Source organism: Nilaparvata lugens, chromosome 8 (genome assembly GCF_014356525.2).
Source record: "Nilaparvata lugens isolate BPH chromosome 8, ASM1435652v1, whole genome shotgun sequence".
Taxonomy (NCBI): domain Eukaryota; kingdom Metazoa; phylum Arthropoda; class Insecta; order Hemiptera; family Delphacidae; genus Nilaparvata; species Nilaparvata lugens.
In genome coordinates this window covers 33,837,703-33,863,037 of record NC_052511.1, presented here as the reverse complement: position 1 = coordinate 33,863,037, position 25,335 = coordinate 33,837,703, and the positions used below count along the sequence as shown (strand labels likewise).

At 34.7% G+C, this 25,335-nt stretch overlaps 1 protein-coding gene across 1 annotated transcript in view; it reads right to left on the bottom strand.

Moving 5' to 3' along the window:
- Positions 1 to 24,533, bottom strand: part of LOC111057088 (WD40 repeat-containing protein SMU1) — a 37,629-nt gene extending 13,096 nt beyond the window's left edge. Inside the window, exons 1-6 of the mRNA XM_022344554.2 lie at positions 24,386 to 24,533; positions 23,716 to 23,782; positions 22,814 to 22,957; positions 21,341 to 21,455; positions 12,175 to 12,363; positions 1,311 to 1,543 (exon numbers count right to left, since the gene is read on the bottom strand). Coding sequence (XP_022200246.1) covers positions 1,311 to 1,543; positions 12,175 to 12,363; positions 21,341 to 21,455; positions 22,814 to 22,957; positions 23,716 to 23,782; positions 24,386 to 24,411 — 774 coding nt within the window. The 5' untranslated portion in view covers positions 24,412 to 24,533. The remainder of the gene's footprint in view (positions 1 to 1,310; positions 1,544 to 12,174; positions 12,364 to 21,340; positions 21,456 to 22,813; positions 22,958 to 23,715; positions 23,783 to 24,385) is intronic.
- Between the last annotated feature and the right edge of the window lie 802 nt (positions 24,534 to 25,335).

Genomic DNA, 25,335 nt, shown 5'->3' with positions numbered 1-25,335 from the left:
TATCAAATAGAATGATGATTTATTGATTTAAAATATGAGTGGGATTGATCAATTTCAATCATTTTTAGAACAATTTTATAAGTTTCCATAAATTCCCAAAATCTCTTTGCCCCGGAAATATTCCCGGAAATATTGCCAAATCATAAGTTCCTTCCCACTGGGAATATTCCCGATCCACATCACTAGTTGTGATAGGTGCAAAACGACTCACTAATAGTGCTTTAGTCTTGCTCATAACACACAATGGTGCGTCCTTCCTGCACCCAATTTTTGCCCTTCTAGATAGTTTTCTCGATTTTTTATCTGCTATTGGTGTGTTTGCTTTATTGGGATGAGGCAATTGTTCTTTGATATCATCTGGATCAATGATGTCGGGAGTAAGTGGTTTACGTTTTTTCCTTCTGGACGAACGAACTACAGTTGACCAGCTTTCTTCAGTAATGCGATGGCTGGCATTAATCTTGTCAGGGGGAAGGGGCAACTTGTTGCAGACCTCTGTATTGACGTCACACCTGATTGTACACAAGGAGGGGAAATTCTCAAATGATCATCTCAGGTTGTCAGGGTCGACCGGCCGGTGGGTTGAGATAAACAACAGCTGTGCAGGTGATAATATTCACGTAAAATCGTGTTGATCTATGGAAGAAGAGATGTTATGTGAAGAATACAGTATAGGTGCTTGTGGAGTCGGCACTCAGAATACTCACGCACGGATTATACTGAAATAATCAGGTAGGTTCAGTGAGAAATGGTATGTGAATCACATCCAATTCAGAAAACGCCGTAAAACAACTGGTAAACACAATAATTTAAAGAAATTCAAGCACTGATATAAACCATGATCTGAACATGACAGGCAGTCTTGCCAATTTGTAATGTTTTTTTACGGAAAATCTATATTAAACTAAACTTATGAATTACAAAGATTACATTAATGCAATTAATTGAAATGCAATTAATTAATTTAATAAGATTACAGTATGCAATGGAAAAACAAGTGCTAGCCCAAATCTTCTATACCTACGGATTGAAAAGAGACAAGTTAACGAAAAAACTATACTAAACTGAACTTACTGAATTACAAATATTTCTATGGAAAAACAGGCGCTAGCCCAAAACGGAATGAGTAATTTTAGTGTAATTTACTGCAATCCAACACTTTGGTTAATGAGCAATTAAATTCTAGCTTTAATTAATATGTTAAAGTTTGACAGTAAAGGGGTTTATCACTCCTTCACAGCTCCAATTGAGCAATGCTGCCCATACACTGTTGCTTTCAGTATCGGATTGAACGGTGTCTGGTTGGTTACCTGAGCCTGGTACTTGAGATCCTTTCGTATTTTGCCGGTGGTGAAGTTCCAGACCTCGATGAATCCGTCAACACTGCCGGACACGAGGAACTGGCCGTCGGGCGAGAAGCGCGCGCACTCCACATGCGACTTGCGGCCGAACTTGATCTGCTTGGACAGTTGCGTCGGGTACTTCTCCTCCTCCTGGTCTCTGATCATCGCCGCCTTGCCGCGGAACAAATCAATCGTCGTACCTAAAAACAAACAATCAATTTCTCTGGTCGAGGGTAGAAAATTTAATTTATCTACTGCTGCATTCTCATTCATCCGGATGGATGAATAGCAAAATCCCGGATTTCCGGACATTGACAAAATCCATTCATCCAGACATTGAAGCAATGAGAATTTAAACATACTTTATTTAATTTAACACTAGAATATTATTAGAAAATGAGTATGGTATGTACAAAAATAAACCAATAAGTATTCACGTTTAGGTAACAAAGACGAAGATGGGGGAATGATAAATCCCTTAACTTTTATACTTGTTTGTTGTTGTTAAAACTTTTTCTTTTTTCTTCTCTGCTTTCCTCAATTTTCTTCCCACAGTGGCACATGCTTTCCCTTAACCTGTTTCTATGCTCAATTGTATTCTTTTCATAACTTATTATCTTCATTCTGTATTTATTACTTATGCTCGAATTACTTTCAATTACTTATGCTGTCCTCATACTTATCAACTTTCTTATGTATTTGTGAATTGCATGTACTGTATCTCTTATTTTTATTTCTTTTATTAACTTACTTTATTCGATTGTAAATGGTAGTGAAGACTGTTTTGGGCTCAATGCCTGTAGTCTTTGTTGTTCTGTATTAAATAAATAAATGAATAAATAAATGAATAAATGAATAAATAAATAAATAAATAAATAAATAAATAAATAATAAATAAATAAATAAATAAATAAATAAATAAATAAATAAATAAATAAATAAATAATAAATAAATAATAAATAAATAATAATAAATAAATAAATAAATAAATAAATAAATAAATAAATAAATAAATAAATAAATAAATAAATAATAAATAAATAAATAAATAAATAAATGAATAAATATCTTGTGACCTGGTTGGCTCAAGTCTGGTGTCAGTTTTCAGGTCGCACCTGATCAATTTCAGGGCCTCTGACATTACCTAAAGACTGTTTTTGAGGCAAGCGGGACCGTCCGCTTAACGTGTCCATTATTATGTGTTACCATCCGGTTTTAAACGAAAAGCTGATTGATTTCTGTTTAAACGTAGAATATCGGGGCGCCAAGCTTTACTCGTTATCTTTATTTATTGATAAACACAATTCTTTAAAATTATCGTGTTTATATTTTACAGCTGGCTATAAGTCAGCTTTTGAATTTCGGGGATGAGATAATTATTTTAATTTTCCAGAGACGCACTCGCTCACTAACTTTTTTATCATCCACAGACGACGAAAGTCTCAGCTGTTTTTCCAAGGATGAATTATCCTTTTAATGTCGTTCAGCGAGTTTTCCGATGGATGAGACCTAGTGCAATCGAATTATTATATCATAAACCTACTATGATTCAAATTTCGTGAATATCGTTAGAGCCGTTTTCGAGATCCGTTTGAAACTATTAAAATACTATTAAACGAGCAATTTCGGTTTATATGTTTTTATGTTTATATATATGTATGTGACCGGATCTCAAAAACGGCTCTAACGATTCTCACGAAATTTGAAAAAAGTAGGTTTATGATATGAAAATTCTATTGCACTGGGTCTCAACCCTGGGATAACTCGCTGAAGGACATTAAAAGGATAAATACGTCCTTGGAAAAACATCTGGAAATTTTGTCGTCTGTCGATACCGTAATGGAAGTGAGTGAGCGAGTGCATGTGTGGGTTATTCCTCAGCTGATCTCACGAGAAAATACTTCAGCAAGAAAAACTTATTTTTGTTTATTTATATTTTTTTTAGAAAACATTTTTACTTCAGAAAGTCCAAATTAGTAACTATAGTGAGGTCCACGTTATAATGGCAGTGGATAAAGATAGAAGAATAGCGATTCCGATTCTCTGCATTAATTAATAATATTTCTACACTGTCAAAAACATAATTGGCATCGTTTTGGACCTAGAAAAAGATAGTACCACCGGCTTTGTCGAATGATAGACAAGGATAGCAAAACCAAAGTTGATCAAATACTGTCATTATAACGTGGACCTCACTATAGATCCTGTAAGTGTAGAATAGTACATAGTATATTAACAAATATTGTAGCAAACATAGTATATTTATTTCATGTGGCAAATCCAGAAATCAGCCTGGAAAAACACCAGACAATACACCAGGAAAACAAAAGAATGCAATTACCCCCTGGAGATTCGACAACTTGTTTTAGAAAAATGAAGGGCAAGAAGAATATGGCAACAGTCTCGTTTTCCTGCTGACAAAAATATCTTGAAAAACAAAACACAAGCTAACTGAGGAATCCATTAATAACTCACCTTCAAAATTTGACAGCTGATACCAGTACAGATTATTCATTATAGAAAGCAACAAAAAGAATTTAGCGACGAATATCACAATCCCCTCCAATACCAGATGGTACTTGGGCAAGAAATGACAGAGAAAAGGCAGATATATTTGCTAATCATCTAGAAGAAATTTTTAAGCCAAACAACATTCAATCAGAAATTGATCCTGAAGAAGATATAATAAATCTCTCCTACCTGTAATTTCAAAGCTTTTTGAGAAATTGCTAATGAAGAGATTAACTCCCATCATAAGTAGCAGGAATCTGATACCAGCCCATCAATTTGGTTTCAGGCAGAAGCACTTAACCCTGGACCAAGTACATAGAATCACTAATGTATTAGAGAATTCATTAGAGGAAAAATGTTTAGGCTCAGCAATCTTCCTTGATGTTGCACAGGCATTTGACAAAGTGAGGCATGAAGGACTGATCAATAAACTTCATAAAATTCTTCCCACTCAACTTTTGAAACTTTTAAAATCATCCATAACCAACAGATTTTTCAGAGTAAAACAAGGTGACGACGTCTCTGAATTAAAGGAAATAAGTGCTGGAGTTCCACAAGGTAGTGTTCTTGGACCAATTCTTTATGTGCAGTACACAAGCGATCTTCCTGAATTGGATACAGTGACAATTGCTACTTTTGCTGATGATACTACAATACTGGCAGAAGGGGAAACAGTACAAGAAGCAGCCACAAAACTACAGAATGCGAGCAACAAACTCAGTGACTGGACCAAAAAATGGAGAATTCAATTGAATGGGATGAAGTCCATTGAAATCAACATCACAAACAAAAGTATCAATGATCCGATTTGAATAAATCAGAATGGGAATGTAGTACCACACAGCAACACAGCAAAATACCTTGGAATGACTCTTGACGCCAAGTTGTAATGGAAAGAGCATATCAAGATGAAAAGAAGCGAGCTGGGACTCAAATACAGTAAAATCTATTGGCTGTTGGGCCGACAATCACATCTCTCATTGGACAACAAAATATTGATTTACAAACAAATTCTAAAACATGTCTGGACGTATGGAATTCAGCTTTGGGGCTGCTCTAGAACATCTAACATCAATCAGATTCAAACATTCCAAAACAAAGTACTGCGGAACATGGTGAATGCGCCCTGGTACATAAGGACCAGCGATTTGCACCGAGATCTGCACATCCCCTATGTGACCAGTGAAATAAGACGACTGGCAGCCCATCATGAGTCACGTATTCATCAACACGACAACACCGAAGTCATCCAACTACTAGACAAAACTGAACTCACAAGGAGGTTGAAGAGAACAAAGCCTGTGGCGAATCATCTGTTTGCCACCTGTGATGTTTTCAACTGGCATAGTTTGTTTATCACTTGTAACAGTTTATTTCAAATTTGATCCAGAGTTCAAATTTGTCATTCCAACATTAGAAATATTTCATCATTCATCTAGTTTCATTAAATCAATTTCAACATAGGAAATCAACAAATTGAATTCCTATATTGGTGACCCCGACGTGATCAACAGAAAGCATTTTTAAAGGTCTTTCATGTGAGTAAAAGTTACCTAAAAATTACCTAGTTACTCAAGTTATCCACCACGATGGATGAAGAACAAATTTCTGTTCAACGTGAACAGTTCACAATATTACAGCATCAATTGGATAACTTTTGCCGAGAATTTCAAACTCTAAAAAAATGTATTTTTAAAACTCTTATTAAACTATAAAATGATTGAATTTTGCATTTAACACTTTCAAGTCTTAATTTCTACAAAAATGAAAATTACACTTCTGAAGAATCAATCAAGTAGTGAACATAATAAAAAGAAAATACCTTTTGAATACCGCCAAACATCTAGACTGGGAGAGAGCAATATGTCCTGATGAAGTATGGATAAATGACAGTACTATGTAATTCAGGAATGGGAAAGAAGAGTAATCATTCAAGAATTAAACACTTGGTTTATTTACTGATGTTTCTAACCACTCAGTTGGAGAATGCTTACAACTGTTTTAAGGCACATGGCAACCTCTTGCTTTCTTTTCAAAAAAAATTTCTTTGAAAGAAAGTTGCTGGCCAGTATACTAGGGCAACCTCTTGCTTTCTCTTCAAAAAGTTATCATTGAAAGAAAGTTGCTGGCCAGTATACTATCGCTAGCAACTCGCTGTTTAAGAGCGGTACAGCATTTTCGCCACCTTTTAGAAGGACATCCCTTTACTATCTGCACAGACCACAAGCCTCTAGTCTATGCTTCCCAACCAATCAACTCCACAAACTCAACCAATCAACAATCAACCAATCAACTTTCGCCAATTCAACTCAACCAATTATCATTCATCTCTGAGTTTTCGAAGGATATACAATATGTCAAAGGTACCCATCTTTAGAAGATAACACCAGAGAATTCTTCTCTTTCATTGGAACGTTTACCCATTCCTGGATCACCATTTACTGTGCTCTGTGATGTATTTACAGAGAAACCAGCATACATCCTTCAAGACGACTCACCTCAGCCTTCCCACCCTGTTCCAGGAAAAAAAGAGCTTCAAAATTTCGGATGGCCAAATCGTCTGCCCGGGGGGGTAATGTGACGAATCATCTGATTGCCACCTGTGATGTTTTAAACTGGCATACTTTGTTTATTTCAATTGTAACAATTTATTTCAAATTTGATCCAGAGTTCAATTTTGTCATTCCAACATTAGAAATATTTCATCATTCATCTAGTTTCATTTAATCAATTTCAACATAGGAAATCAACAAATTAAATTCCTATAAGCCCTTTGAGTTTGGTGTAGTGCTAGTAAAGTAAAAAAGTATAAATTGATGTGTAGCAAAAGAATTTAAAGTAGAGAAATTATAGATTAGAACTGTTGGCTTCAATGGAAGACTTTAACAATAAAAATTCATATTTTAGGATAAAAAATAAGAGAACAAAATAGATGGTTAGTCCTAGTGACTAGTGAACTAGATTGGAACTTTTGATGTATTAACAAGGCTTTATCAAACATTAATGACAACTAAAATAAAACATGCAATTGATTCTCTTAGTAACTAGAGCATATGATTATAGATCATATGATCAATATCATCACATCCACTCCACCTAGGAGAATCAATGTTCATAGTCCTTTAAATAAGTTGGAAGCCTTTTTACTTTCCTTGCCCTATTACAATAGGTAAGGGAAGTATTGCTTTCCGAAAAAATTAAGGTACCCCAATTTCTAAATGTCTATACGTTTCAAGGTCCCCTGAGTCCACAAAAGTGGTTTTCGGGTATTGGAGTGTGTGAGTGTGTGTGTGTGTGTGTGTGTGTGTGTGTGTGTGTGTGTGTGTGTGTGTGTGCGCGCGCGTCTGTGTACACGATATCTCATCTCCCAATTAACGGAATGACTTGAACAATTTCGATCAAATGCGATCCAAGATGGCGGCTAAAATGGCAAAAATGTTGTCAAAAACAGGGTTTTTCGAGATTTTCTCAAAAACGGCTCCAACGATTTTGATTAAAGTTGTACCTAAAATAGTCATCAATAAGCTCCATCAACTGCCACAAGTCCCATGTCTGTAAAAATTTCTGGAGCTCCACCCCATCTATGCAAAGTTTGATTTTAAATTTTCAATTATCAGGCTTCAGATACAATTCAAACAAAAAATTTCGATTGGAAAAGATTGAGCATGAGAATCTCTACAATTAATGTTCAGTAACATTTTCACCTAAAATTAAAAATAAGCTTGAAATTCGAGAAAATGTGATTATCCTATTGCAAACTGTTGGCAACTGTTGATTCTATTAAATGATTCACTATGAAGAGATAGCAGACCTCGTGTGTCTCCAGCGTTATTGCCCTGTCACCAGCTGGCTCAAATCTTCAGATAGTAGACTTGAGATGCGCGGGAACACTAGCGTCAGGTGATCGATTTTTATAATGGCAAGGAAAGTTGTCTGAGTGCGCCACACCAGATTTTTGTCCTTGTGCTTCTTCGATTTCCGTTAGCTTCACTAACGTCTGGCTCTTGAACTGAATGTTCAATTCCGGAATACCCTTCTGACTTTGATTCCGACTCTGGCTCTTGAACTCTGGAAGGATCTGGAAATGATGGTGGTTCTTCTACTTCCGAGCTGGCTAGGGGCACAGTGGGAGCTAGATCCCTCGTAGACACTGTCTTTTCTCTCCCATCTGGAAATTGTACGTGAGCGTATTCACCATTTCCTTGAAGCAGTGTAACCTCTTCAACAAGCGGGTCATACTTCGACGTTCTCACGTGCTTTCTGAGTAATACGGGTCCTGGTGAGATGAGCCAAGATGGAGTTGATCCGCCATTTCCTGTTCGTCTAGGAAACCGGAATATTCTTTCGTGTGGAGTTTCATTGGAGGATGTACATAGTAGGGACCTGATCACATGGAGTGCTTCTTGTAGGCAGTCCTACCAGTGAGTGATTGGGAGTTTTCTAGATTTTAGAGTCAATTGAACTGTTTTCCATATTATCCCGTTGTATCTTTCAGCTTGCCCATTCCCTCTTGGATTATAGGGTGTTGTTCTGCTGCAAGCAATCCCATTCATTGTTAAGTAGCTCTTGAGTTCCTGAGACATGAAAGATGGTCCTTGGTCTGAGTTAATATAAGCTGGTGTTCCAAACATAAAAAATATACTTTCCAAGGCCTTAATAACAGTTGTGGAAGACATATCAGGGCAAGGTATGGCTAGAAGGTACCTAGAGTATTCATCAATCACTGTCAGAATGTAATGATTTCTGGTTTTTGAAGGTATCGGGCCCTTGAAGTCTAAGTTGAGGCGATCAAATGGTGATGTAGCTTTGATCAGAGTTCCTTTGTGGCTGTAAAATTTCGATTTTATTTCAGCACACAGTCCACACACTCTGCATTGATTTAAGGACTGTCGTACTTCATAAAGGGAGAATGGCAGATTTTTACTTTTTATCCAGTGATAAAATCTGGCTGTACCTGAGTGTTTATGGTATCTCTGGAGGTTTTGTATTCTATTTGTTACGTTAGCGCACATTCGGGATAAAGCATCTGCTGTTACATTCTCTTTTCCAGGGCGGTAGGTGATGTCACATGTGAAACAGGAGAGTTCTAAGCGCCAGCGACGGATTTTTTCATTTTTAATTTTACTCTGGTGATGTTTGGAAAATATGAAAGCGACTGATCTTTGATCTGTGATAAGTTGGAAATGTCGCATTAGAAGAAAGTGGCGCCATTTACGAACGGCTTCAACTATGACACAAGCTTCTTTTTCTATTGCTGGATGATGCCGTTCTGTTGCTGATAGGGTGCGGGAGAAGAAAGCAACAGGTTTGCCCAATTGTGATAGAGTAGCAGCAATAGCACTATTTGATGCATCGGTTTCTACAGCAAAGGGAGCTTCTGGATCAATGGAAACTACCATTGAATCGAGTATAGATTGTTTCATTGCTTCAAACAATAAAATTTTAGTTTGTTTCAGTGGGAACGTAGTTTGAATTAGAGGCTGTATCTTGTCAGAGAAATTGGGAATAAATTTTGAATAGTGAGAGAACATACCAGGTACTCTTTTCATTGAAGCTGCATTCGTCGGCGGGGGGAAGGATTTCAGTGATTCTAGTCTGTTAGGATCTGGGCGGATAGTCTTGTCCTTGATAATATAGTCAAGGAGATTAATTTCTGATTTTGGAAAAGAGCTTTTTTCCATATTTATTGTCAATTTGTATTTGTGCACAGCATTCATAAAGTTTTTCAAGTTTCTATCATGCTCTTCTGTTGTAGTTCCACAAATAGTAACGTCATCGAGATAGGCAAACGTACTTGAGAGATTCTCCTTTTGAATGATATCATCAATCACTCGTTGGAAGGCAGCGACCCCGTTTGTCACTTCAAAAGGTATACTTTTAAACTGATAGAGACGGCCAGCTGCTTCAAAAGCCGTATATAATTTGTCACAATTTCTAATTGGTATCTGGTGATAAGCACTTCGAAAATCAATAGTAATAAATACAGAATATCTAGCAACCTTTTCAACTACTTCTTCTATATTCGGTAGGGGGTACGCGTCCAGTGGAGTAAATCTGTTAATCGTCTGAGAGTAATCTATCGCCATGTCATTGGAAGTAACAAGCACTTGAGCTCTCCATGGGGAGTCACTTGGCTCTATGATACCTTCTTTTATTAGTTTATCTACCTCTTGAGTAATGAATTCCATGTCGGTTTGATTGTAACGTCTTGATTTTACAGCAATAGGTTTGGTGTTTGGAGTAATGTGCTGAAACAGCGAAGCAGGTTTGACTTGAGCAGCGGCAAAACCACATACTTATAGTGGGTCTTTTGTTCCATCAAAAGACATATACATACCTGAATGATTAGACAATAGATCATGACCGAGTAATACATAACAGCAGAGATCTTTGAGAACAAGGAGAATTACATTTTTGTGCTTGTGGCCAAGAATTGAGAGGTTAACTGAGCATTGTCCAACAACTGATGATAGGAGAGAGGTAGTAGCCATACAAATTTGTTCATTAGAGGGTAAATTTTGAATTTCAGATCTTTTGCAAGTTGTTTATTAACAGAACTACTGGAACTGCCAGTGTCAATTAGCGCAGCTACACTAAAATCATTTAAAGAAGCCGGTACAGTAGCTTTACTGAGTCCTGGAGGTGATGAATTACAGATTTCTGCTGCTGATACTAGTTTATCATTCTTGTGGGTCTGATTTGATCTGCACATTTTTGCATAATGCCCTTTTATTCCACATTTCCTACAGAATATATTGCTAGCAGGGCATTCATTTCTGAAGTGTGAGTTGAAGCCACAGTAATCACATACTTTGAGTTTTTTTCTTGATTGAGTAGCTTGTGCAATAACAGGCTCAGCCTGAGTTAGAGATTCAACTAAGGATTGACTACAGGCTGTGCGGCGTTGAGTAGCAATGAGGACGAGTTGAAACTAAGTGAGTCATGGTATGCTGATTCTAAAGTTCTAGCGTGGTCTACTATTTCATGGAAATCTAAAGACTTTCTTTGATTCCAAGAGACGTTGTCGAATGTCTGGAGACAGCAAACCACTTATAAAGGCATCTCTCACACAATCGTATAATTTAAATCATAAAAAACATAGTATATCATTCTAAATCGAATTCATAGTATATATATTTGCAATTGATTATGTGTTTCTTTTTTGAAGTGTGAATAAATTGTTATTTTGATGAGTGATAGTAGCTTAACCTAGATTTTGATTTGGACTGTAGTATAAATTTGAAAAGATACAGTTTTGGGTATGAGCCTGTTGTGCCTCCTCATATAACTGTAAAAATAATTGTACGACTGAGAAAATGAAATTCAATCTTTCTATTTAACATATATAACAATTTTCTATGCTTTTACACTCCAGAGCGAAGCTCGGTCCCCCGATATTAACCAATAAATAATCATATATATATATATATATATATATATATATATATATTATATATATATATATATATTATATATATATATAGAAATTGCTCGTTTAATATAATAGGATAGTGCTAATCAAATCAAATCAAATTTTATTCACCAATTAACAACAGTTTTACATGAAAATGAATAAATAATTCGTAGTTTAATGAGCCTAGGATGGACATTTTTTGAAAGAATAGAATTAGATGAGAAACTGGAAATATAGATACTAAAGATGACATTGTATACAGCAGTAAACAAATTCACAAAGTATAGATGTTATGCTGTTGTGAAACAACCAATACTACAAGTAAAAATAATCATTATTGCCTTATGAAATCTAAGAACCGCTTCAATAATTTTTCAAATAGCTTTATTAGCTTGCCAATAAAATAATAATTATCAGTTCGACTCACTGCTTACAACACCTAAATCGAATATTACTACATTCGAATAATTTTGAGAACTTTCCAATCATTTAAATCTGATTCCTTGTAACAACTGAATCAAAATACTACTTTTGGATCTATTTCTATCAAATTTGAAAAAGGAACAGTTTTAGGCTGAGCATGGTGTTCCTTTCCAATTCACGAATTGATTTTGAGTTTCATCAAATATGTAGATAGATAAAAAAGATACTTCAATTAATTGAAATAGAATGGAATAAGTACCATTTTCTAGAAATCACCTTTTACTTCTTCATAAAAAAACAATAAACTTTTTCAAGCTATAAGACCAAAAAACATTTTTTAAGAAGTGTTTTTTATACATTTTCAATGGTTTTAAAATTTTTGAAAATTATTGTTTCGTAATAGAGAATGAAAAGGTGATTTCTAAAAAAGGGTAATAATTCCATTTCATTTCTATAAAAAATAATCTTGAGGATTGTTTTACCTGGAGGTAGGAGTCCCTGGTACTGCTGCCATTTGAGAGCCTGACCGAGCAGGGCGAGGAGACGGGAGGAGGGAACCACTGAGACCTCGCCGGACAGCGCCTGAGCGATCGCGTTTCGCCGCTTCTCTTTGCTCACGCCCTCCGGGTATGCCTCACGCGGGTCAAAGTACGATCTGGCCAGCAGGTTTTCTACAATCACACATAGATTTCTACATTCACTTTACAATGTCATTCCACGATACTATCATTATTTGAATCTTCAAGTTGCAAGTTAGTACAACTAATACTTGATGAAGTTCAATAAACTATATAGAACACTTTTATAACTTTCAGATTGATGATTTAGTGTATGAATTGAAATGGACATAACCTACATTATATTTGGACAATGTAAGACAAAATTAGGAAATTAAAGAAGTTTTGGGCAATAGCCTGATTTTTCTTTTCCGACTACTGTATTGTTTACTCTATCCAATAAATAAATAATGATAAAGCAGTCAAATTTCCGGCTTCACCGAGCTAGGTTGAGACATTTTTTGAACATGGTAGTCAGGTACGGTACACAACAAGTGCACTGGAACTTAAATATATTATACGCTAGATAGATTATCAAGAGAAACAAAATACAGCATTTTTAGAAGACATCGAATAAATTTGGTAGCAGTAACGCAGATATTTGAAAATAAACATATGATTGCAATGGTGATAGCTAAGCTACTACCAAAAAATCCAATGCACACTAGTAAAGCGTGAATTTTATAAGAATTTAGCCTGCCAATTTGAAGTTGTTGGTAGAAAATGTCAGTATTTTTACATAGTATGAATATTTTATTTATACTATTTGGTAGTATGTTTACTAATACTATATTATATTAATACTATTATTTGGTAGTATTTACTTATACTATTTCAACATACTTTTTGGTAGTACGCTTACTTAAAAGATAATGAATATAATAGCCGATGGCCCGGTTGCAAAAAGCCTATTGAATTTTAATTTGAAAGAAGGGTTTCCCGAGAAGAAGGCTTGATTGGATCTCGTGCAATTCAATAAAGATTATAATTTAACAGACTTTTGTGCAACCCGTTGTAACAGTGTTATCAGAGATCCATTAACTAGAAGTTCGTAATCAAGAGAAAAAAATTACAATAATCATGAACTAGATGACAAAGTTTGATAAACTAATTGTTAATATTAATTAGATAAACCAGTTGATATGGTTTGAAACACTATTAATAAAATTTGATAAAAAAGTTTTTATTCCAATGAAATATTCAAACAGTAAAAAGTGTAAATAAATTCAAAATATTTGTGTGAATAATCATTGGTTAGGATATTTAATCAAGTAATCATTAGTTAAGGAACTGGAATAACCAAATTTTGTTTTTTTTTTAATAATTATTTATTTCAACATACTAATACTAGCTATGCATTGTTATTTACTAGTCATTAGTTTAGTTGTTTTTTCGAGTCAGTCTGTTGCCAGAGTTCATCGCTTATAACTGAGTATTACACACCGTGTCCCACGAAGAGGTTTACACGTTTGATTTTATATTACGTGCCCATTCATGCACCAAACTTTTCAAATTTTACACAGTTCACAAAGTAGGTTCTAAAAATATTCTGGGAAAATTTAAACTCTCTAATCTCCGTAGAAACAAAATAGCGGCATAGTGTTTTTGGTTTTATAAAATATTTTTTTGGTTGCACTTTGAGGTAATATGACTTTTCAATAAAAAAATCTAGAACATAGCCTAAACCTAAACCTCCAAAATTACCTAAAATTTGAGTCCAAAATTATTCAAATTGGAACCCATCCATCCAGCAACACACTGATAACAGCGCTTAAGAAATTATTCGTAAGCTCTCAAAAGAAACTCCGCGGTATCCGGAGAAGTTCCTCTTCCATTGATCGTTTTAGTTCCTTATCATTATTGAAGCTTTGAGTTTAAACTTCTTCCTTAAGTAACCCATAAAAAGGAGTATCGTACAGTTAAATCTGGTGATCGGGGTGGCCAATCTAAAAAAATCACTTCCACGACCAAGCCAACGGCCATGAAGTTTGTCATTTAGTAATTGCTTAACATGATATGCGAAATGAGATTGTGCACCATCTTATTGGAATATTGCTTGATCCACTTATGGTACCATCAAATGAGCCAAGACTACCACAACGTAGTAAACAAATCAGATTATAACTCATCAAAGTAGTTTCCATAGGAAACGAATGGGTAAAATTTTCAATATGCCGCCATTTTGTTTCTACGAAGGTTAGGGAGCTGAAATATACCCAGAATATTTTCAGGACCTACTATGTAAACTGTGTAAAATTGAAAGAAGGGTTTCCCGAGAAGAAGGCTTGATTGGATCTCGTGCAATTCAATAAAGATTATAATTTAACAGACTTTTGTGCAACCCGTTGTAACAGTGTTATCAGAGATCCATTAACTAGAAGTTCGTAATCAAGAGAAAAAAATTACAATAATCATGAACTAGATGACAAAGTTGATAAACTAATTGTTAATATTAATTAGATAAACCAGTTGATATGGTTTGAAACACTATTAATAAAATTTGATAAAAAAGTTTTTATTCCAATGAAATATTCAAACAGTAAAAAGTGTAAATAAATTCAAAATATTTGTGTGAATAATCATTGGTTAGGATATTAATCAAGTAATCATTAGTTAAGGAACTGGAATAACCAAATTTTTTTTTTTTTTTAAAAATTATTTATTTCAACATACTAATACTAGCTATGCATTGTTATTTACTAGTCATTAGTTTAGTTGTTTTTTCGAGTCAGTCTGTTGCCAGAGTTCATCGCTTATAACTGAGTATTACACACCGTGTCCCACGAAGAGGTTTACACGTTTGATTTTATATTACGTGCCCATTCATGCACCAAACTTTTCAAATTTTACACAGTTCACAAAGTAGGTTCTAAAAATATTCTGGGAAAATTTAAACTCTCTAATCTCCGTAGAAACAAAATAGCGGCATAGTGTTTTTGTTTTATAAAATATTTTTTTGGTTGCACTTTGAGGTAATATGACTTTTCAATAAAAAAATCTAGAACATAGCCTAAACCTAAACCTCCAAAATTACCTAAAATTTGAGTCCAAAATTATTCAAATTGGAACCCATCCATCCAGCAACACACTGATAACAGCGCTTAAGAAATTATTCGTAAGCTCTCACAAAGAAACTCCGCGGTATCCGGAGAAGTTCCTCTTCTATTGATCGTTTTAGTTCCTTATCATTATTGAAGCTATGAGTTTAAACTTCTTCCTTAAGTAACCCCATAAAAAGGAGTATCGAACAGTTAAATCTGGTGATCGGGGTGGCCAATCTAAAAAAATCACTTCCACGACCAATCCAACGGCCATGAAGTTTGTCATTTAGTAATTGCTTAACATGATATGCGAAATGAGATAGTCCACCATCTTGTTGGAATATTGCTTGATCCACTTATGGTACCATCAAATGAGCCAAGACTACCACAACGTAGTAAACAAATCAGATTATAACTCATGAAAGTAGTTTCCATAGGAAGCGAATGGGTAAAATTTTCAATATGACGCCATTTTGTTTCTACGAAGGTTAGGGAGCTGAAATATTCCCAGAATATTTTCAGAACCTACTATGTAAACTGTGTAAAATTTAAAAAAGTTCGGTTCATGAATGGGCTCGTAATTTAAAATCAAACGTGTAAACCTCTTCGTGGGACACGGCGTGTAATACTCAGTTATAAGCGATGAATGCTCTACGAACTCTGGCAACAGACTGACTCGAAAAAGCAACTAAACTAATGACCAGTAAATAACAATGCATAGCTACATCTGCATTATAAGAGGGGGTTACCAAATGTAACTCCTCCCCCTTAGTGTGAAGCTGCCCTCAGCTTCAAAAATAAAATAATAATTCAAGTACAAGTTTAAAAATGAAGTATTAGTTACATAGCAATCTTGTACACATTTGTTGGGAATCTGTATTAACAATATCGTTATCTACGCCAGAATTACAATTATTTGATTTAGAAATGGAGAGTTTCTGCCAAATTCTTTCAATAAAAATTAATACCAATAAAATTACAATTAAAATAAATAATATAGTAATTACAACAACATAGATGATTCTATTGTCTCATAAAGGTAAATCATCATTAACATCAAGTTGTTGAAATTTTATGTTTGCAGTATGTACTTGATCAGAACTAAAATTAGACATCTTCTTATTTTCTATAAGTTTAGTTGGTATAATAACTTCATTTTCCCTTCATTTGGTCTGTAATATCCAATCAAAGTCTGAGTTATCAATTTTCAACAATTTAGTTTTTCTGTTTGGAAAGAGTGACATATGTATCTTCTTGTCAGCACTGTAAATTATACATGAACTTACATTACACAATATAAAACTATTTATTATGTTAATATATTTCACTAAAGAAGATCCCTGTTTTGAAACTAATTCATTACATCCATTTAAATCTCTTATCATCTAACAATTGTTCAATATAGGTTTTCAATATGACTAATTTTACTACAATAATAATTATCATTGATAAGTTCGCAAGTTCCAAAAAATAATTTATCATTACGGAGTACAAGAGAAGGATGTACAATTGTTTTTATTATTTCATTTTCTTGAATGACAGGATATGACAGCAGGAAACATGTTTCATAAATTGCCGGTACTTCAATGAAATAAGAAATGTGGTCTTTAACATTGCACAATGGACTTTCATGAGTTTCCAAATTACACTGACATCGTTTGAAATAAAGCTAAAATTCGAATTTCGATGCATGAGAAAAAATTCATCGTGAGAAATAATAGTAGAGTGGAGTTCATTCAATCTACAAAATTCTAAACTTGTTACAATACCAGAAACTTTATTATTTAAAAGCATGAGAGAGTCAAATAACAATGAGGATTATGATTCTGTTTGATTCGTTACACAATGAATTAAAGTAATTACTGATTTTCATATTATTTGATCGTATTATTTTCATTTCATTGTTGAATTCCTCAATTACTTTATGATTTACGGCATTGTAGCAAATAGTATGTTCATATTACGCTTAAAAAATGGTGGTGCATTTTTCAATCAAAAGGGAAGCCTTAGAAACTCGAAGTGGCAGTCTTCTGTTGAAAAAGCTGTTTTTGATCAGACTCTGGGTCCATTTCAATCTGATGGAAACCAGAATATAAATCTATCGTCGAGAAATACGTAGCTCGGCAAATTTTTCCAAATAGATCTTAAAAATTTGGAAAAGGGTATTTTTCAGCTACAGTTTCATCATTGAGTTTTCTGTAATCGATTACCATTATAATTTTCTTTTGACCAGAAGCATCCATTTTCTTGGGAACTACCCATATTGGAGAGTTTCATGGGGAGTTTGAGGGTTGAATTATTTTGTTCTTTAGCAACTTTTCTATATCAATTTGAACGTCTTTCTTGAAAATTTGAGGGTACCTATAATTTCTTGTATACAGAGTGGGTGAAAAGTCCGATAACGGCTTAATATCTCATACACAAAGGTTATTTTACGGTGGGTGTGATTGGGGATTCTACTCAAATTAGAAATACTACTTCCCTCTCACTTCAAAAATCTGGTCCGCCATCTTGGATCCGCCATATTGAATGCAACTTTATTTTTTAAAATAGGAAGGTGGTCATGCGATACATGATTTCTATACGAAATTTCAAGAAAAAAAGAATGGCGAAAACCGCTTATCGATATCTCAAACCGTCATAAATAGTTTCTATCTCATCTATTGTCCATGGGTTCAGGACTGATGGTCATGAGTTCATGAGAAAACGCTAGACATTTACATTCATCATTAACGATCTACTATACCTTCTTCAATACTAAATTCATCATTTGTTACAGGTTTGAGCAATCCTCGTCCTACATTGGGAATAGACCTAACTGGGACAGTTATCACATAAAATTTCAATTTAATTTCGTTACTACTAGAATCCATTACAAATGATAATTTTTTCGATCCATTATCATAATCTAACGTCTTATCCTTAAAATTAACATTGCCATTGAGTACACTTGAAAGTTTCATGTCCTAATAAAATGTCATACTTCTTAGAAAATACATCTTAATCTTGGCATACATTGGAAACACTTTTGACGAGTTCATAGAAATATGCTCGTCTCTTTTTCTTTCAGCAGCAGATGTCTTCACGATAAAGTCTTTCTTAAATCTAGTCAAATCAGGTGGTACAATAGCGGGATTTCTTCGTCAATCCAGTGTCAACAAGCCATTTTAGATTAGAATCATCAACAAAGTACGGGAGGGATTTGTTGATGATCTTAAACTAGAATTTGTTTGGCGGGTCTCCCGAAGGAGCTGGGCCTAATCCTAAAAAACGGTCTGCCAACTCGTTTACAGCTGAAGTGAGAGAATCGATTTGAGTTTGCATAGAATGATAAAATAAGTTTCATCAAGTGGAGTGTCATTTACGTAAGATTCATCAATGCTATTTCCTTCCAGAAAATGAACATCGTGGAACGAATTGTTCCGGGCTACGATTGGTTGAACCAGTACACATAGAGAAAGTATTTTGAGAATTCCAATTTGGAGACTGTCGAACGTTTTTTGCACCGCCTTGGAAATTACGAGAGTTACTGTTGAAGGATTTTGGCTGGAGATATTGAATTTGAGACTGCTGAAATCTTGCGTTGAATGGTACTAGATTCTGTTGAGATTGGATTTGTGGAGGTTGTTGGAAATTAGTTGTGTTGAAACCTATGTTGGTTAAAAGGAGCAAAATTGTGCATGAAGGGCTGATGATGGAAACTTTGAGGTGAATACTGCCTGAATTGTGGAAACTCTTATCGCGGTTGAAAGAAGTTACGTTGCCGAAATTGAGGATTGATCACTGCACTATCAGATACAGATTCTGCAAATTTCAATTGATTGAGCACAATACTACAATCACTGCGAAGGGTGTCGCGGGCTTCGTCCAAGTTCTTGAGCTTGTAGACTTGGAGATGAGCTCCGAGTGTTGGATGAACACCGTGAATAAGTGACTGTACAAGTGTCATGTCAAGTTGTTCAAGAAGGTTTTTGAGTAAGTGACCGGATTACACCGTCTAATTTGTAGCGAGTAACTACCCTGGTTCGCGTTTCGTTTAGCCTGTCAAGAAAGTCAAGGGGATGTTCACGTTGAAAAGTTTTCATGATAGCAATCTCTGCTATGAGGTCTGGAACGGTACGTTTATCCATAAAATGCTTTTTTATAACTTGAATAAGTTCGATTACATTGGAGCACTCACTATTCTGAACTATGCTACCAGCTGTGCCTTCTAAGTTGTGAAGTGCAGCGGTATACAAAAGCCTGTGGTTTTGGTCACGTTGAGTTTTTCGATAGTATCATTACAGTTGAGTCCGAAAAGTTCTTCAATGGATCTGAGAAATTTGGGAATTTTAGTAGGTGTTCCATCGAACTTGAGTATGAAGTCCAACAGATGTTTGGGAATAGTTGCCATAGTAGAAGAGTCTGATTTGGAGGGATTGATGATGGAAGTTGAAGCAGAAGAAAATGAAGTTGAGGTAGAAGAATTCATTCGTTACCTACAGTAGCAGCAATGGTAGGAACTGAATTTACTTCCGGTTGTTGGATGAAAGAGTTCTGGAAGGAGTTACCAAGATGGAAGAAGTCCGGTGGCGTGGTTATCCCGTGTAGAAGTTTCGTTGAAGTTGAAGGTTCACCACACTAAGTCCTCCGATAGTTTCCTTTTCTAAGTCGAAATAAGCGATCGCGACATGAATCGAAAAACTAATATTGTCAAACGAACAACATCGCGAGGGTGGTTCGGGCGCCAACCGGCTTTTTAAAAAAGAATTATTTATTTCAACCTACTAATACATCTAATACACAGTAAAAAGCAATGTACGCTCTATGAGCTCTGGCAACAGACTGACTCGAAAAACAACTAAACTAATGGCTAGTAAATAACAATGCATAGCTACATAAAATTAGAATCAGCTATTCTGATGGTGATAGTGTTTGTGGTTTTTGTAACTCAAAATTTTTCAACTTTTTCCATATTTTTCAATTTCTAAATGGATTTTGTAGTGTAATACCATAGCCACCTCTAATATAAGACCCCGGCCTACGATATTGCAACGTCGCAGCGTAGGCCTAGAATCTAATACATGATTGGTGAAAAAGATCAGCTGGTATTTTTTAAATCTTTTTACCAATCATGTATTAGATTCTAGGCCTACACTGCGACGTTGCAATATCGTAGGCCGGGGCCTTGTATTAGAGGTGGCTATGGTAATACTTATTTTTTTATATTTATAATTAACCCAAATTACAAATTTCTATTGTTTATGTATTTGGACAGTAAATTTTTGTTAGATATAATAAGAAGTATTATATAACCTTATTCAGATCTTATTCAGATATTACCATTCATAACCTTATTCGGATATTACCATAACCTTATTCAGATCTGCTCATCAACTATCTAAATTCGGGGGAGAAAAAGTTTTGGATTAATTCTGTTGTTTCTCTCCCAATCATTGTTTTGATTTTGTACATGTGTAAATGAAATAGATAAACAAATACATCAGCATTATAAAAGGGGTTACCAAATGTAACTATTCATAAGGTATCATTGTACCAGTGATACAGTATCAGTAAGAAGGGATGTATGCTTGAAGCTCATTCAATACGGATATGTTTTGAAGTTCTCGAGTTCTCAAGAATGCTGACTTGAGCTAATACTTGTAAATGAAGTCACAACCCTGTTCAGAATTCAGAAATGATGACTCATTATCTCCCTCCACATTCCTTTCGTATCGATTAATCGCTTGCTGTATAGATCCCCCGTGCAAATTTTCTTGTCGATATTTCCCTTTTTTTACTTTGGAAATATCGCGCTTTTCAAGATTGAATAATGAATCAAGTGTATAAAATAGATAGCGAAATATGACACTATACAATGTTTGAAAAATTATTGTTCAAGATGTGAATTGATAAGAATGATTGAAACCCCAATATGGAAATTATAATAGTTGTGATTAAACATATTTAAAACATATTATTTGCTTCAATGTTAAAAATAAAGATCTGGGCTTTATCTTTGTAGAAAATTGAAATATTATTTTATAAGGAAGATGAAAAGAGTTTGTTACCAAGATGTATGTAACGTTCTGGCTCCTGCTGTTTCATGACTATCATGGGATCAGTTTGTCTCAGCAGAGACCTGGCTGCTCCCAACTCACGCAGTTCTATTAGTTCCAATACAACCTGCAGTCACACAAAAAAGTATTATCAATATAATAGGTCACAATCAAAACTCCATATTCTGGAAGATGAATCGGATAAATAAGCCGAACAAATCAAAGCATGCAAAAGTTATTTATATTAGTTTAATATGAAGTTTTACATATAACCTGTGTGACCGCAGCCGAATGAGGTTAACATTTGCTTCTATACCCAGAGGTCATTGGTCATTCTTGTGTTTCCGAAGGACATGGCCCGCTGGTCTCAAATGCGTAGATCCAGTTGTTAAGATATACCAAGTCCCATATGAAATTAATCAGGTTCAATCTGAAGAGCTCTGGCATCAAATCAAGCGAGAAATTGGAAATAACCAGCCACATCATACTATATTCATTACTTTTATTGATATCCAACTTGTTTCGTGTTTTACTATAGTTTAATAGTGTATTATGTTGGAGGTTTGAAGAATATGTTTGTTCTATTATTGAATAACTTGAACTTCTGTTGGAATTTTTGCTGGATAATATATCTACTTGCGTATATCCACGCTATGATATTCATGAGTGTTGTCCTAGCGCATGAATAATGTGGTGAGATGATAATATGAACAAACAACTATATGCTATTGGTATAATCTACCATTCTTCTAGCAACAATCTATCAAAAATTGCCTCAATATCTTCTTCTTCAATCAGTACCAACACCTCTGTAATCTCAACTATGAAGTCACATAAATGTTTTCAAGCGGGCCATTCACTACACGGTATGTTGTACAACTTGAGGTTCATCGATTCAACGCAGGAACATAAATGGGGTTGTTGTAGGCGGGGCGAATGCTGTCGAGTCTGATAAACTGCTCAACTGACCACGCAAGGTCAGCCGATTAGTTACGTTCGATTTGGAAGATGAGTGGGGATTTTCGACTATCCATCCGGAGCGTGAGTGGTAAAAGATCTTACGTGGTGGCCCAACGTAGTTGAATTGTTGGATAGTGAATGACCCGTTTACAGGGAGGACCCAGAGCAGCCTCATCTACGAGCCAGCTAGAATTTTGAACAAGCTGCCACTTTCAGCTAGGACTCTGCCAGAGACGGTCTTGAAGAGGAGACTGAGGGCTTTCCTTCAGGAGAACCCCTTTTATTCTCTGAGGGAGTTCTATGAATGTGATCCTCAGACTGTAGGTGGATACTTCTTGCATTAGTCTTGCTGCTTCTTCTGCTGCTGCTCTTTGTGTTTTGACATGTATTTTTGTTCTTGACCTGTCTTATGAGTTTTTTTTGTTCTTGACTTGTTCACTTGTGGCCATACCTATGACCACGCCATGAACAGAAACTCATTATGATTATTATTACGGAATAATTTGATCTATAATGTGTACTTACTTGTTCGTATAAATCAATTAGTTTTTTGTCGGGTAGTTTCAAGGATTGGATAGCTTTGAGTACAGTGTCCCAATGTCCATTATTTATATCAGAGACGAATCCATCGATACTGTCGACTGTATTCAATGAAACTCCAGTTTCTTCCTAAAAAATTTAAACATAAGGACAAAATTAATAATTATAATAATATTCTTTATTGCCATAAGTATTTTGACAAATACATTGACAGGTACATACAAAAAATGTTACGAAACAATACTAGAGTTATATATATAATAGTAGCTACAGTTATTATTACTACAATTATTAGGCTACTACAGTTATTGAATACAGCTGAACAATTATTTAAAAAAACAAACAAAACATGACAGAAACAACATATTACATATTTTATAACAATGAATAACATCACACGCATATCAGCTACTAATTGACTTCGTGATATCCAATCTGCAATTACCAAGTAGGCCTGAGCTAATATCACAAAAATTAATGATGTAAATGCTATCCCATCTATAGAAACATTTCTCTACTGTACCAGCCACCAATCGACTCTTAAAACGGCTTATATCTCAGTTCGGGTATCTCTGATATCATGAGGGAGGGAATTGAATACTTTTTTGCTAGTATAATTTGGGTTACCCTCGTAGAAAAAGGTAGAAATTGAATTCCTTGTTCTATAACAAAACTATTTTTTGATAACGAAATTTTTCAAAGATTATTTGAGATTGATAGAGAATGTCAAATTATAAGAAAAATACAGGAGAGCAATAGTTTAGACTACGTTTTGCGGGCAATATTACATCCGAATTAATCAATATGAAAATACCCAGAAAAAATAAAGAAACACAAATTTCTAAAAAAAAGCATAGGCCTAGATATCACAATAATCAAACATTCACCTGTAAAGTTTGCAGTGTCTTCACCAAGTTTGATTCTTTTAGGTATTGTTGAATCAATCTGACGACACTGAAATAAAAAACAAACTATATTAGAATTGTTACTAAAAAACATTATGTTGATTGATGTATTTCTAAAACATTTTTATTATAAAACTCAATTATTATAAATAATGGAGAAAATATTAGGCAACTTTGCCTAGAATTACTGTATTGCAAAATGTCCAATAAGCATAAAAAATATGGTGAAAACAAAAAGCACTATTAAAATATAACTTATTTTGTGCTACATAAAAGCCTGATTTGTGAGGTTGATAAACCTAAAATACTTAAAGTGAATAAGCATTTTATAAATCTTATATAGCCTACATAATATTTATACACCCAAAGGAATAGGCCAACATTAACTCCATACATTGAGCAGTTTCAAAACAATGTAGCCTAAATTATTAGTAAAATAATTCTATATGTATTACTGCAGTATTTTTATTATCATATGATAAAAGGCATTATTGTAGTAAAGTTATTAATTCATCAAATTAATAAAATAAGACACTAGTCAGACTTAGCCTAATTATTGATGCCGTCATTTTTATACTTTAAGGTTTGGTTATTGAGCAAAATACTTGATACTAACTTACTTATTAAAAAATGTTGTAATGTTATTACTTACTCAGCAGATTCTATTTCAATCGACATTATTGCTAGAAAATCAAATCAAACTGTATAGTTGAGATTGTTTACACACAATAAGGATTTTTAGGATGCTACGATATAACCTAACTTTCTTTGTAAAAGTCTTCAGGCTTCAGGATGGACAATTTTTTGGATATCGATATTCAATACATCGAAAGCAAATGACAGTTTCGATTGTCGATAATTGATCTGAGAACGGCGTTAGCATTTAAACTACAAAAATCTGGTGTGGCGCACTCACACAACTTTCCTTGCCGTAATGAAAATTGATCACCTGACGCTAGTGTTCCCGCGCATCTCAAGTCTACTATTCAAAGATTTGAGCCAGCTGGTGACAGGGCAATAACGCTGAAGACACACGAGGGGTGCTATCTCTTCATAGTGAATCATTTAAATAGAATTAACAGTTTGCAATTGGATAATCACATTTTCTCGAATTTTGAGCTTACTTTCAATTTTAGGTGAAAATGTTACTGAACATTAGTTGTAGAGATTCTCATGTTGAATCTTTTCAACTCGAATTTTTTTTATCTCTTTCCTGTATAGGGCTACTTGTAATCAGAGAAAACTCCTATAATGAGAATAACAACGTAGTGCATTTATAATATCACGCATAAGTTAGTTCTGCATTGTCCCACCAGATCGCATAAGCATGTCAACAGTCGCTTGTAACGGCTTGTAATGAGTGGAAGGAGGAAAGTGGGCTGGCATGGGAATATGGAAGGAGAGTGTCAGTCTTTTGATCCGGTTTTTTATAGCTGCATCTGGCAGCCTGCCAGGCTTTCAACTCATTTCTGAGGAAGCCTCAACAATAATATTGCAAGCACAACCAAAGGCCAATTAGTGGCCTATTATAAAAGACAAACAATTTCATTCCTTTGTGACATGTAGCTTTCTGCTCTGACAACTCTAGAGCTGAATTATGAA